General features: G+C 44.1%; 1 protein-coding gene across 3 annotated transcripts in view; it reads right to left on the minus strand.

Moving 5' to 3' along the window:
* TAF6 (TATA-box binding protein associated factor 6) overlaps positions 1-14,735 on the minus strand; it is a 43,357-nt gene that overhangs the window by 20,853 nt on the left and 7,769 nt on the right. For 2 of the 3 annotated variants that reach the window (XM_077470559.1, XM_077470557.1), the window contains exons 2-7: positions 13,472-13,645; positions 11,680-11,766; positions 7,839-7,992; positions 1,665-1,721; positions 1,172-1,276; positions 942-1,084 (exon numbers count right to left, since the gene is read on the minus strand). In XM_077470559.1, the coding sequence (XP_077326685.1) occupies positions 942-1,084; positions 1,172-1,276; positions 1,665-1,721; positions 7,839-7,992; positions 11,680-11,766; positions 13,472-13,621 (696 nt within the window). In that variant the 5' untranslated portion in view covers positions 13,622-13,645. The remainder of the gene's footprint in view (positions 1-941; positions 1,085-1,171; positions 1,277-1,664; positions 1,722-7,838; positions 7,993-11,679; positions 11,767-13,471; positions 13,646-14,735) is intronic. The other variant, XM_077470558.1, reaches the window with a different exon arrangement.

Below are 14,735 nucleotides of genomic sequence, written 5' to 3' on the forward strand. Positions count from 1 at the left end.
ACAATGGTCCCAAAATAGTGTCAAAAGCATCCGATGTATCTGCCATAATGTCGCAGTCCCAATAAAAAAATAAAAAATAAATAAATCGCAGATCGCCGCCATTACTAGTAAAAAAAATAATAATAATAAATAAAAATGGCATAAATCTATCCCCTATTTTGTAGACGCTTACCAAAAATATATGGAAAAAATACATATCGGCCTAAACTGAGAAAGAAATTCGTTTTTTTTTATATATTTTTGGGGGGATATTTATTATAGCAAAAAGTAAAAAAATATTGCTTTTTTTTCCCCAATTGATGGCCTTTTTAGTTTATAGTGCAAAAAATAAAAAACGCAGAGGTGATCAAATACCACCAAAAGAAAGCTCTAATTTGTGAGAAAAAAAAGGACATCAATTTTTCTTTGGGTGCAACGTTGCACAACCGAGCAATGGTCAGCTACAGCGACGCAGTGCCGAATCGCAAAAAAAATGCTCTGGTCAGAAAGGGGGTAAAATCTTCCGGGGCTGAAGTGGTTATACAGTCCCACAACTTTAAATTTCCTATGCCTCCTTCTTTCTCCTACAATCTTTTGTCACCATGTAACCAAACCCCCCGCCCCCCCCCCCCCCAATCACCCACAACATCTCATCTATTTTGCCTATTGTATATTTAGAGTCCTCTTCGCTTTTTTTTTTATTTATTACATCTTTGTATAGGCTTTTATCTAAAGACTTTCCTTTTATACTCTTGCTAATGAGTAGTGCTGTGCAATAATTTGTAGCTTTATTTTTGGTATTTAGGGTAATGTATCTGGAAAGCAGTCAGGTATCTGTCATGCACAGTATTTTGCACAATAAAGGTAGACAAAACAGATGAACAACAATACAATTCAGTTTGGAGTATTACAGGACCTTCCTGTGGGGTTTACAATCTAAAAATGCTCATGTGTCTACATACCGCTCTCTTGGCTTCACAAGAACCAACACACGCCTCTGTAATCTCCTTGTAATACAACTGCTGTTCTACGGACAACTCGTGAATGCTGCGTGGCTTTAGCTTCAGAGGGGCACCTTCTATAATGGTGTTCTTCTTCTCCTTACCTGGGTGGAAGGAGAAAAAAAAAAAAAAAACAGGTAAGTGACCAGCTGATAGACTGAAGGTCCCATACACACAGAGATGACCTTTACCCTCAACAGCATTCGCCCCCTGTCCTTTCCGTCCAGCCTCCTCTTGTCCTGGCTTGGCAGCCTTCAAGGGCTCAGTGGCCTCCATCTTCTGCTGCTCCTTCGGGACTGCAGGGAGGAAAAAAAAAAAAGGAAGGACATAAGTGAATCATCCTGGGATACAAAATATGTAGAGGTAAAAGCAGAAGAGGAGCAATCCAAGGAAGAAAAAAGGAAGAACCACATTATTGAAAAGAGAAAAATTTAATAGAGAGACAGACAAAAGAGAAAGGAAGAGGAAAAGGAGAGTAGGAAGAGAGGGGAAAAGCGAAGGATTAACAAAAGAAAAGGGGTGAAAGAAAAAAGGATGGATAAGGTAAAGAAGAAAAGGAATAGGAAAAAAGGGGAAAGGATGGAAGGAGAAGGACAGAAGGCAGGAAGGATAAGAATACAAGTAGGAGAAGCCCAGAAGAGAAGGAGAATACTGAATAGAGAAATAAAGGAGGACTAAAGTCACCTGGAGGGGGGTTCTCTGGGATGGCGGGCTGAACTCCTTCAATACTTAACCAGTGAGCTGAAAAAAAAAAAAAAAAAAAAAAAAAAAAAGCACATAAATAGAAGATCAGTAATAAAAGGAAAAAAAATAATACCTGTGATGACAGCTGACTTTTTTTTTTTTTTTTAAGAGTAAATACATGTACATACACTATTGATGTGCCAGAAGTATTAGCCCTTGTACACACGGTTGGAGAATCCATCGGAATGTGTCCTATCGGACCGTGTTGTCGGATAATCCGACTGTGTGTGGTATGCATCGGACTGATTCAGTCGGAATCTCCGTCGGACCCAATTTTCCAACTTGTTGGAAATATTTTCCGACCAACTGGTTCGATTGGACATACTCCGATCATGTGTAGAGAATTTTGATCGGACCAAGTGCCACGCATGCTCAGATCAAATTCCTACATCAAAGCTATTGGCTACTAGCCTGAACGTAGTCCCATCGTAAAGAAATTACGTCATCACGTTCTGAATGTAGGGATTTTTCGACAACTTAGTCCGGCCGTGTGTATGCAACAGTTTCGGACAAGATCCGACGGGCAAAATCCGACGGACAAGATCCGACGGATTTGGTTGTCGAAATCTCCGACCGTGTGTACAGGGGCTTATAGTGTGCTCCTACCTTTCCCTTTGGCATGACAACACATGGGGGTTGATTTACTAAAACTGAAGAGAGCTAAATCAATCTGGTGCAGCTCTGCATAAAAACCAATCATCTTCCAGGTGTTTTTTTTTTTTTTGTCAAAAGCTTAAAAGAGGAGTTCTACCCTGCTCAGAGCGGCACAGTGGTGTAGTGGTTAGCACTCTCACCTAGCAGCAATAGGGTCGTTGGTTCTAATCCCAACCATGACACCATCTGCCTGGAGTTTGCATGTTCTCCCTGTGCCTGCGTGGGTATCCTCCAGGTACTCCTGTTTCCTCCCACACTCCAAAGACATGCTGGTAGGTTAATTAGACCCTGTTGAAAAATTGGCCAAATATGTGCACGTTGTATATGTATGTATTTGTAAGTGTGTTGGGACACCATGGGGTAAAGGACCGCGCTATACCGCAGATGGACACCGGTGGTCAAAAGCCCCCTGAGGAGATTCAGTTCGCATAGGTAGTGCTATACAAGTCCTTCATTCATTCATACCCAAAAGTGGAAGCTCCGCTTATCTGACTCTGTGACCCCCCCCCCCCCCACCAGCCCGATGCCACATCTGGCACCTTTTGGAGGGGAGGGGGGGGGGAGCGGGTACCCGTTTTTGACAGATACCTGTCCCCACTTCTGTCGGACCTCACTGCGAGGTATGTCAGAAGTTCAGCCCCCCTCCTCCTCTTTCCTCCGCCGCCGGGCCAGTAAGAGAGAAAAGCAGGCTTCGCGCATGCGCAGTAGTGAATTGGCTGTAAAGCCGCAAGGCTTCACTGTCAGTTTCCCTTACAGTCTATGGCACCAGTGGTGGGAGCTTCCGCGAGCCAAAGAAAACATCGGCTGGGGTACCGACATCTCTGGATTCCAGGACAGGCAAGTCTCCTATTACTAAAAGTCACCAGCTTCAATATGTGTAGCTGCTGACTTAACTTTTTTTGTGCGATGGTGGAACACCGCTTTAATTGAACAAGCTAAAGTTAGAAGCCGATTGGCTACCATTTGCAGCTGTACCAGATTTTGCACTCTCCAGTTTTACTAAATCAGCCCTGTCTACTCTATTTCTGAGGCATTACAAAGAATTCATTCACTTCACCAAATTCTTTTGAAATCACTCCAGGTAGTGGAGCACTCGTATTGCGGTGTTTAAGACCCCTTCCACACTGGGGCTGCCTGTGCGTTTGTAGTACAGTGCCACTCATTTTAGCTGCACTTTATTGCTGTTTAAGCAGCGATTTTCGGCCCATTAGACCCCAAAAAAGTAGTTAAAAACTCCTGTGTTGCGGCATTTCCAAAGCGTTTGGAAGCGGTTCCCATTCATTGCAATGGGCAGCGGCATTTTGAAAGCACTGTATACAGCGATCCCAAATCACCCCAAAGATGCTGCTTGCAGGACGGTTTCTAACAACCCGCAAGTGCACTGCCCGGGTGTGAAAGCACCCAGTGAAATGAATAGGAGGCAGTTTTCAGGCCTTCAGAAAATAATAAATGCTGCACAGAGGGGCGTGGGATGCAGATTAGCTTCTCTAAAGGAAATGTATAAGTCCCGTTGTGTCAACAGGGCAGGCAAAATAATGAGTGACCCGTCCCAGCATGGAAACTATTTTTTTGAACTACTGTCATCTGGCAAAAGGTTCAGAAATATAAAAAGGTGATGGCAAAAAGATTCAAGGAAAGTTTTTTTCCAAGAGCTATCAAGGCCCCAAATAGTAATTTGTAAAAATAGTATTTTACTATAAAGAAAAGGAAATATAAAGTCCCAAATTGTTCTATGAGGCGGTGACCCGGTAAAGTCCAGTCATTTAGACATCCCTGTCTAAATGAGAATGAGGAAAGGGGCGGTGGGACTTTAAAAGAAGTACATAGGTATACAAAATGTATTTATGATAATAATCTGGTACAGAATAGTAATCATGATGCATATTGGAATCAATACAGTATATATATATATATATATATATATATATATATATATATATATACACATACATACACACACACACACAAGTTTACATGTAATAAAAACAAATCATCACATAAAAAAATAGGATAATTGATATTGCATAATGGACATATGAAATGTATAGTAAATAGAGACATGGCATTAAACAGCTCTGCGCGTTTCATGGATGGATCCAAACTTCAGGAGCACGCACGTGACTTGGAATATGTAATAACAAGTCACGTGCGTGCTCCTGAAGATTAGATCAATCCATGAAACGCGTAGAGCTGTTTAATGCAGTGTCTCTACTTTTATGCAATATCAACGATCCAATTTTTTATGTAATGATTTGTTTTTATTACATGTAAACAGGTGTGTGTGTGTATTATATATATATATATATATATATATAAAAAATGTATTGATTCCAATATGCATCATGATTACTATTGTGTACCAGATTATTATCCTAAATAAATAATTTTTGTATACCTATGTGCTTCATTCAAAGTCCCACCACCCATTTCCCCATTCTCAGTATTTTACTATAGATGACTTGGCTTGCTGCTGCAGCGGGGGTTTCTTTTAGATTTTTTATAGGTGGGGGGGGGGGAAGGATTGTCTGCATCAGTGGTCATCAACCCTGTCCTCAGGACCCACTAACAGGCCAGGTTTGCAAGATAACTGAAATACATGACAGGTGCTATCATTTGCTGTTCAGTGATTGCAGTTTTCTAGTCTGCATCTCCCCCATGGTAATACATAAAACCTGGCCTGTTAGTGGGCCCTGAGGACAGGGTTGATGACCACTGGTCTACATGTGTGTATGTTGAGGATGTTACATGTTTACATATGTGTGGAGCTTATAATTTGCCTTGCAATGACAATAATATTTATCTTATCTTATTAAGGTAAAAATGCTTAGGCATCAGTCCCCCCTCACCCCCCCCCCCCCTTTACCTACCTGAACCCTCATTAGATCCAGTGCTGTGCTTGTCTGTAGCTCTTCTCTCCCTTTATTTCTGGGTCTCACTGGCTTTGCTGAGGCAGCGGGAGCCATTGGCTCCCACTGCTGTCAATCAAAGCCAGTGATGAAGGAGTGGGGGGTGGTTCCCACTGTCTGTTTCTATAGATGCAGACAGCGAAGCTTGGGAGCGAGCATGCATGAGTTCCCCTATAGAAAGCAGCTTTTATTTAGGTCAGGAACACAAGAGGGGGCCAGAGAAGAGGATGTTCATGGCCACTCAGAGCAGGTATGTATGAACCAGTTTATTATTTTAAAAAAAAGTCTTTACAATCGTTTTAATGAGTAGGTTGCAGTATTGTATTTCTATGGATCTGGGGTGAATTTGACAGGGTAGAGCGTGGAATAGGTTTTATTCAATGTTTTACAGTATATAAATGTCACGATCTCAAACTCATCCAAACGGAGGAGGCTTTGTGTTCAGAGGATACAAACCTGCCTATAAATGGCCAAGCAGCGCTCAGACCAGCTCAGTTTTATTCTGGGTGTGAGTTCCTATACCACCACCAGAAAACAGAGCTGTATACTAAATGTAAAATAGAGAAGAGACCAGGGCACTGAATCGGTAAGGCTACTTTCACACTGAGGCTCTTTACATGTGTTATAGCGCCTGCAAAGTGTCTCTCCTGTCACTCCAGTGTGAAAGCCACTGGAGCGGTGTGTTTGTGGAACATTAAAAAAAAAAAAGTCCTGCAAGCTGCATCTTTGAGGCGCTTTAAGAAAGGTGTATACACCACTCCTAAAGCGCTCCCTGCCCATTGAAATAAATGGGCAGTGCTACCGAAGCACCTGCAAATAGCTGCAGTGCTTTGCAGGCGAATTTAACCCTTTATTCGGCTGCTAGCGGCCAAAAAGCCCTGCTAAAACAACGGCAAAAGCGCCGCTTTACCGCCGACGTCCCCACGCCTCAATGTGAAAGTGCCCTAAATGTAATGATCATTTATTAAAACAAAACCTAGAGACTTACACTGTAGTCTATGGGTCATGTTTTCAGGCTTCCCATTGTTTTGCACAGGTGATTTGATCAGTTTCACTGCCTTAGCAATTACCACAGCCATTTCATCGGAGTTAAATCCTGAAAACATGACCTGTTGGGGCGCCTTGAGGACTGGAGCTGAGAAACACTGGTCTATGGAATACAGCTTTGGTGTAGTAGGTAGGTGATCTGAAGCATCATTCTGCAGGCTAGTGTAATGTCCCGTACACACGATAGGATTTTCCAACAACAAAATCCATGTTTTTTTTTTTTCCGATGGATGTTGGCGCAAACTTGTCTTGCATACACACAATCACACAAATCTTGACGGAAATTCCAAACGTCAAGAACGTAGTGACGTACAACGAGCCGAGAAAAATTAAGTTCAATAGCCAGTGCGGCTCTTCTGCTTGATTCCGAGCATGCCTTCAACTTTTGTGCGTCGGAATTGTTAACACGTGATCGGAATTTACGACAATGGATTTTGTTGTCGGAAAATTTGAGATCCAGATCTCAAATTTTGTGTGTTGGAAATTCCGATGTAAAATGTCCGATGGAGCCTACACACAGTCGGAATTTCCGACAACAAGCTCCCATCGAACATTTTCCGCCGGAAAATCCTATTGTGTATATGCGGCATAAGTCTCTACATTCGGTTTTAATACATGATCACTACATTTACCGATTCAGCAAACTGGACCCCCCCCCCCAGATCCATTTCACCAGAAGCTGTGGATCATCATCCCTGCTGGGTCCCCTGTGTTGGGATTTGTGTGGTCTGAGCCCAGTCGCTAATTTCGATTTGCGGATTTTTAACCACCTGTTCACTGCTACTTTAATGGATAGATTTCATGAATTAATTATCAATGTCAATGAATTATTATTGTCAATGTACACTGAATGGTAGCTGAGGCTACATGCAGTGCCCCCAGTGGGTGCATATGAAATTAGATTGTTTGGGCCAGCTTGGCCCAAACTAGCTAAAGGGATAGCAAAGTTGGGGATAAACATTAGGAAAGATTGAAAACTCTGCCCAAAAGCGATTAAAAAGGAGAAGTCCAGCCAAAGCTTGTTTGGCTGGACTTCTCCTACGGATCACAGGAATGCAGTTCGTTTTGCACTCCTGTGACCCATTTTCAGTAGAGAGCGGGTTGAAGTCCACTCTCTGCCCGATGTCACTGGAATCGGTCCAGGCTCTGTGTCATCAAGACAGTGGAAGTCGGGATCCGCCAGGTGCCTGGTCTGACACCCGACTCTGCCTCTCAGCGAGCCGCTGAGAGGCTGAGCCGGCCGCCCCAGCCCCTCCACAGCTCAGTGCACCAATGAGCGAGGGGGGAAAAGAGCAGGGAGCTGGGACTGACAGTCTTTACAGCTCTTTGCTCAGGGAGCTCTGAAAACCAAGCGATCAGTGGTGTTCGATCGCTTGGTTCTCCATGCAGAGACACCGGGGGACTGATGCTGAATCCACCGAGGTAAGTATGATTCCAAAAAAAAAAAAAAAAAAAAACATTTACTTCTTTACTTTCTTTACAGTATTAAAGACAGATCCTTTCTTACCTTTCAAGGAGACATCGAGAGGCACTCGAGGAAGCGGGGTGCTGATTATATCGCACAGATCAACCTCTTTCTCTTCATAGAAGTGCAGCTCCCGCCCTCCCCCACTGGCGTAACGGAACGGCAGAAATTCCTTTGCATGGAAACCGTATATAGGCTGCAAGAGAGGAAAACATCACTGAAGCAAAATACTGTATATAGACAAAAGTAATCCAAGTTTTTTCTAGAGCTAAAGCAAACATTTTTTCTTTATTTTTTGATCACAGTTGGATGAAGTGAAAAAGAAACCTTTGTGTATACTTTTATATGGTGTTTGTCCCCATAAGGGAGATCTTATCGCACTTCCTGTTGTGTTAACTGGTGCCAGCAGGGACAAAGGAAATTATCCGCATTAGAGGCACAGTTAAAGCTGAACTGTATTCTGAGCACCAAACTGAAAACGACATTTCTATAAAGTAAAAGTTAGAAAAACATTGGCCCACAGATCATTTTTGACCATTGTTTGATCAGCAGTTGCCATGGTGCTGCACACGTGTAATCAGTTATGATACCAGCTATTTGATGGCTTGACAGCTCAGTTGAGAGCACAAGCAACTGCGACAGTTATCTCATGGCATGCCCACTGTTCCGTGAAACAGTTAAATTGATGTTTTTAGTTCCACTTTTAGGCCCACTGGGGCGTTTTTCGGGTGATACAGCGCTAAAAATAGCGCCTGAAAAAATCTGGCCCCTTTCACTCCAGCGTGAAAGCCGCTAGCAGGACGGTGAAAATAGTCCTGCTAGCCGCATCTTTGGAGCAGTGAAGGAGCGGTGTATACACTGCTCCTAAACCGCTCCTACCCATTCAAATCAATGGGGCAGCGCGGCTATACCGCTGGCAAATCGCCGCTGGCAAAACGCCGCTGCATGTGGCTTTAACGCTTTTTCAGCCGCTAGCAGGGGATAAAACCGCCCTGCTAGCGGCCGCACACCACCGCTGAAATGGTAAAGCGCCGCTAAAAATAGCAGCACTTTACTGCCGATGCCGTTCTCGCCCCAGTGTGAAAGGGGCGTTAGTGTGCATTTTTGACCCTTAACTTGATCCCGATGATAGTGAAAAGGCTGTCAAATAATCCTAACTTTTTAGGCCTGGTTCACACCTATACGGGTTGCAGTTTGCATATTCCAGGTGCATTTTGCATTTTTAAATACACGTTTTGTGATCCATTAAAGTCTATGGAACCAAAAACCCGAAAAAGGTCCCCAGTTCTTTCCATAAAATACACAGACGTGAACGTGACCCATAGGAGACCATGTTAATGGGCTGTAGTGTATTTCTGCAAAACTGAAAACACACAAAAAAAATAAAAATACATAGGTGTAAAGATACTAATTCTTTTCTCTTACAATTTTTCTGTCCCCGGATGCTAGGAGTACTTTCTAGAGGAAGATCTACATTTCCCATCATTCCGTGGGAATGCAGTGATGTGATGGGGTGCGTGCAGGCAGTACTTCCAGCATTGTTTTAACTAAAGAGCAGCTATTATTATATGCATGTACAGTATATAGAGCTGACAATTGACACAGCCCCTTACATACTGCACATTCACTTCAGTCCCTGCCTTCAAGGAGTTTACAATCTAAGGCCCTACCTTACATGCATACACATACAAGGGCCAATTTAGACAGGAGCCATTTTAACACTTGCTTACCGGGCACTTACACCCCCTTCCTGCCCAGGCCAATTTTCAGCTTTAAGCGCTGTCACACTTTGAATGACAAATGGGCGGTCATAAAACACTGTACCCATATGAACTTTTTATCATTTTCTTCACACAAATAGAGCTTTCTTTTGGCGGTATGTAATCACTACTGGGGTTTTTTTTTTTTGCTAAACAAAGAAAAAGACCGACATTTTTGAAAAACAAACATTTTCACAGTTTGTTATAAAATTTTGCAAACCGGTAAATTTTTCTTCTTCATTGATGTGTGCTGATAAGTTGGATGGATAGGCACTGATAAAAGGCAGCACTGATGGGCACTGATAGTGAGGCACTGAATGGTAGCACTGATAGGTGGTACAAGTAGGTGGTACTGCTTAGCAGTACCAATAGACACTGCTAGGTGGCACTGGTGGGCACTGCTTAGCAGTAGTGGCTGTCTGTGTGTGGGACCAATGTCCCTTTTACATGAGCCGATAATCAGCTTGTTTTTTTTCTTCGATTACCAGCCTCAGGTTACATCATGTGGTAAAGGGCCAGGATCGGCCCTTTCTCCTCCGATCTGTGATTATCCAAATCCCAAGCACTCAGTAAACACATATTGTACAGCAGTGGGGTGACGTCCATGTATGCCCTACCGGTAATTTAAGCCCGCGCTGTAGCCGTCTTTCGGACCTGCCATCAGCTCTTTGGAGTGTGGGAGGAAACCAGAGTAGCCGGAGGAAACCTAAGCAATCTCAGAAAGAACACGCAAAGGCCATGCAGGCAGTGTTGAGTTTGGGATTCAAATCACAAGGCAGGAGTGTTAACCACTAAGTGGCAGTGCTGCACCAGTTAGCACAGCTGCCAATCAATGTTTGTGGCCTGGTAGCAACCAGGTGCTGTGGAGATCACACCCACCCACATAAAGAATCATGATATAAGCACATCACCACTCTGCTTGAGGAAATGTGACAGGGAGCATAAAGGACATTTTGGGAAAGAAGAATTCGCAGAAAAATGGACTGTAAAATTAAAGGGTGTGTAATATGGCACAAGGTAAGCTAGTACCTTCCTGATGTGATTCTATTCCTTCTGGTTGATAATCAGCTTTATAGCCTAGGTTCACACTGGATGCGGAGTGATTTTCATGCAGTTTGGAATGGGAATTTGCAGGGTTATTTGTGCTTGACAGCTACGATTGTAATGCGTTTTTAAAATCGCACTGCACTAATCATGCACGGACCCTTTTTTTAAGCGCATCAGAACCTCATCACATAGATGTGAACGACCTCCATAGAAAACAATGCTATTTCACTTAACCATGTGAATCTGTGTGTTCTGGAACGCATCTGAACCAGATCTGTGTGAATCATGGCTTAACCACCTGGCACCAGCCGTACGCCTATATGTGGCCTCTCAGCGGGTGAGCATTGACACAGATCGGCCACATATATATGGCCCTGTGTTTACAACCTACTGTGCTGACAGCATGCTCCCTGCATGGTAGCCAGCGGGGATCGGGAGCTTACGATCATGTGACCGTTGTGACAGTTAATCATAGCAGTCACATGACCTAAATGCCTCCTGGCTTTTAGAACTCTTAAAGGGCCGGCAGGTGGTCCGTGGGAGGAGGTTAAGGAAGGGACTTTCCCTGAAACTTGCTTATAATAAAATTGCCCCAGTACAAATGGCATGCCTGCTCGTTATCCTTACTCGCAACATACATTATATTCACTATTTCTGCACTACAGGGGAATAAACAGTGAGGATTGTCCACAACAGTCAAAACTGTCTGAATCAATCCCACTAAAAACTATGAGTTCTGAACTTTTATGAAGGGGAGCCCCGAGGTGTTACTAAATAGACAGAATTATCTTCGCTGCCTCATTGGAAGTTTCAGTGGGATTGATTTACTAAAACAGGAGAGTGCAAAATCTGGTGCAGCTCTGCATAGGAACCAATCAGCTCCCAGCGTTTTTTTTTTTTTTTTTTGATCAAAGCTTTATTGAACAAGCTGAAGATAGAAGTCGATTGGCTACCATGCTCTGCTCCACCAGATTGTGCAGTCTCTTATATTAGTAAATCAACCCCAATCCTGCTAATCTGAGGAGGTTGTACTGTGTACATCTATAAAGTCTCTTCCTATTGTTTCATTCTGTTACCTCCACATTCTTCAGTTTTAGAGCAGCGTCAATGTCATTGGGGGTGAGTTTCTGCCTCTTACCAACGTGCATGAACTTCATAGCATCCTGCAGGGGGGAAAAGAGTCAGTCAGAAGTTTGATGGGTGAAGAATATCAAGACAGAATTTTAGGCTAAACATACAGATGAAACCGGTCCTGTCCCTCCTCCAGTCTGCGACTTGACAGTGAAAGGAAAAGCAGAAGACAGATTAGCTACTTTTTCTACCACTCTGCTTTCCCCACCTATCAGCATGTCTCCTGATAGCACATAACTACAGCACAAGTAACTGGCCCCTTATGCTGCATACAGGGGGCTGCAATAAGCTGATATCAGGTCACAATTAGGCACTTGCATTTTAAAGTAATACACTTAAATTTGTATTAATGAATACAGAGCTGTTAAAATGATGTCACTATTGGTCAGACCTCCTCCCCCTGTCCCTGCGTGGTGCTCAATGCAGTGTCTGCCGATCTCTGTCTGCGGTGGGCAGCAGAGAGATGACATAATCTCTCACTGCCCGCCTCGTATTACTCCCTTACAGCAGGGCCACGAAAGCCACTCTTGACAAAGCTACAGCCACGGGTGAGCAGAAAGATAGTTGCATCATCTTTCACCGCCCGTCCGCATGTGGAAGTTTACCCGCTCGGACGCCACTAGGGAGAGGCTGCCAGAAGTAATGCAATGAAATAAAGTACTAGTGACAAGTTGTATATGGGTGGCAGGTGACAGTAATGTACAGAATATCGGCACCTAATATCAGCTATCAGCCTGAAATGTGGCCAAAAAATTACTGTTGGTATGGGCTCCGAAAAAATGATATTGGTCGACCCCTATTATGGATATTCAATAACATTTCTGACCAGAGTTTAGCCTTAATGCCCCAAATTCTTGGATATAGTGCCTGCATTAGTTTTCTGGTTACATTGGTGCTCAGAAGAAAAGGGCACCATTACATTGGTGGTCAATGTGAAGAATATACCCTTACATTCATAGTATGAAAAATGCCCCTTACATTGATGATCAATTTGAAGACATGTGGCCTGCAACCTCTTGCTCTGGAATGGAAGGTCAGAAATCACAGATTGTAGGTTGCTGACCCATCATCCTAGAGCATCAGTGTGGACCCCTGGATGGAACTGGCACCAGAGGAGGCAAGCGGCTGTAGGAAGGGGAACCATTTCCCTTTGTCTGAGCAAGTTAGAGGACCCACAGAGTACAGCGGGCTGAGTCCACGTCCACTCTGCATAACCGGAGCAGACATGAAGCCATCATCTGCCTGTTTTGCTCTGCCCGGTCGGGGGGGGAATCAGCAGAGGGATCCCCACTGAGCAAGCAGATTCCGCACTGTGTAAAAGGGGCCTTATAGGGGACTTCAGAACAGTAAGGTCTTGTTTGCGTTTGCAGTTGGGCGGGGGGGGGCGGTAAAAACTCCATAGTTGAGACGTGTCTCCCCCCAAACACTGGTATAGTGTCAGGGGTTGTAATGATGATTCCACCCTATGCTCCAGGGATGAGGGGGAGAGAAGCGGGGCTTTGTACGCCCGCATCATTGGACAGTGGGACAATTGAAAGTCAGCAGGTAGACTTTTTGTAACTGCTGACTTAAAAAAAAAAAAAAAATCTGCAGAACTCTGCTTTATGTGGCTCTTCAACAGGTTGTGCACCCCATGCTCTAGAAGAACGCTGGTTAATAAATGCTAGGCTAGAGGTTCAGATTATCTTAGAAAGTCTATGCTTTCCCCATCTCTCTCCCAATGAGGTGACCTCTGACCTGAGTGACTTCCTTTATCCGGAAGCTGACTTCTTGTGTGAGCATCTGGCAGGTCTCCTCTGACATCTGGGACACCCCTATAGACTCTGCAATCACTTTCATGGACTCGCTGGGGAGGAGAGCATTCCCAATCTTCTTCCCCTCCGCCATGGCAAGGGGGCGTGTCTGGAGAGCCTGGAGGGCAAGGAGAAGCAAACAGCATGAACATGGGAGATATAATAGACAATGTGCTCGTTCTTCATCGACTAAATCACCCCACTAAAATACCAACTAAATACATAATATCTGTTGGTTTAACAAGGTATCATTTAGAGATTTTATTTAAAAAATGATTATAGCAAGCACAGAATCTTCTACAAAAATGAATGCACCATTGTATTCCTCTCCCTCATATATAAAAACCCACCTTTTATTTATTATATGTTTTTATTTACCTTTTTTTCTTCCCATTCAACCCACCCCATCTCGGTTCTCACCCGGGCGAGAACATTTCAGTCTCCTCCTGGAATACTGATGTCATATATGCAAACACACACGGCGCCAGGTCTCTCTGTGCATGTACGAGATCTGATGCAGCGTCACTGAGGGGCCGGCTTCAAAAACCAGGAAGAGACAACCGGCTCCCTATAAGGAAGATGGCACAGGAAGGGACCTGTAGTAGGAGAGCGGTGCAAGAGAGAGGGCAACACAGGACCCCCTAGACTTTAGTATATTAATGCAGCATTAAAATAGCACCAAAGGAAAGGGGAAAAGGAATGTAATTTTCTTTGGGAGGTGGAAGTTCCTCTTTAAAACAAATATGTTGCTTTCCCAAATAATCTAAAGAGTAGTTCCCAAAAACAAAAAACAGTAAATACTTAGCACTCCAGCTGGTGCCAAGGCTTGTAGTGAGTCCCCCTCATCACAAAGCCCCTCCATACACATTCTCCCCCAATCGCACAGTCCCCCAATCACACAGACCCCCCCCCCCAATCGCACAGTCCCCCATTACAGAGTCTTCCAAGTACACAGTGCCCCCTCCCCATCATAGAGTCCCATAGTCAAACAGTCCCTGTGATCACAGAGCCATCCAAACACACAGCCCGCCCCCCCCCCCCCCCCCCCGAAAAAAAAATTCCTTTCAACACAGAGTCACACAGTACCCCATCACGGAGCCCCCTAGTCACACAGTTCCCCCATTACAGAGCCCACCCACCACAGAGTCTTCCAATCACATGAGAGATATACAATTGGCTCCAGCAATTGCCATTGTAGGGGCACGCCA

The sequence above is a fragment of the Lithobates pipiens genome, unplaced genomic scaffold (assembly GCF_037356315.1).
Source record: "Lithobates pipiens isolate NorthernLeopardFrog02 unplaced genomic scaffold, aLitPip1_a1.2 Scaffold_8, whole genome shotgun sequence".
Taxonomy (NCBI): Eukaryota; Metazoa; Chordata; class Amphibia; order Anura; family Ranidae; genus Lithobates; species Lithobates pipiens.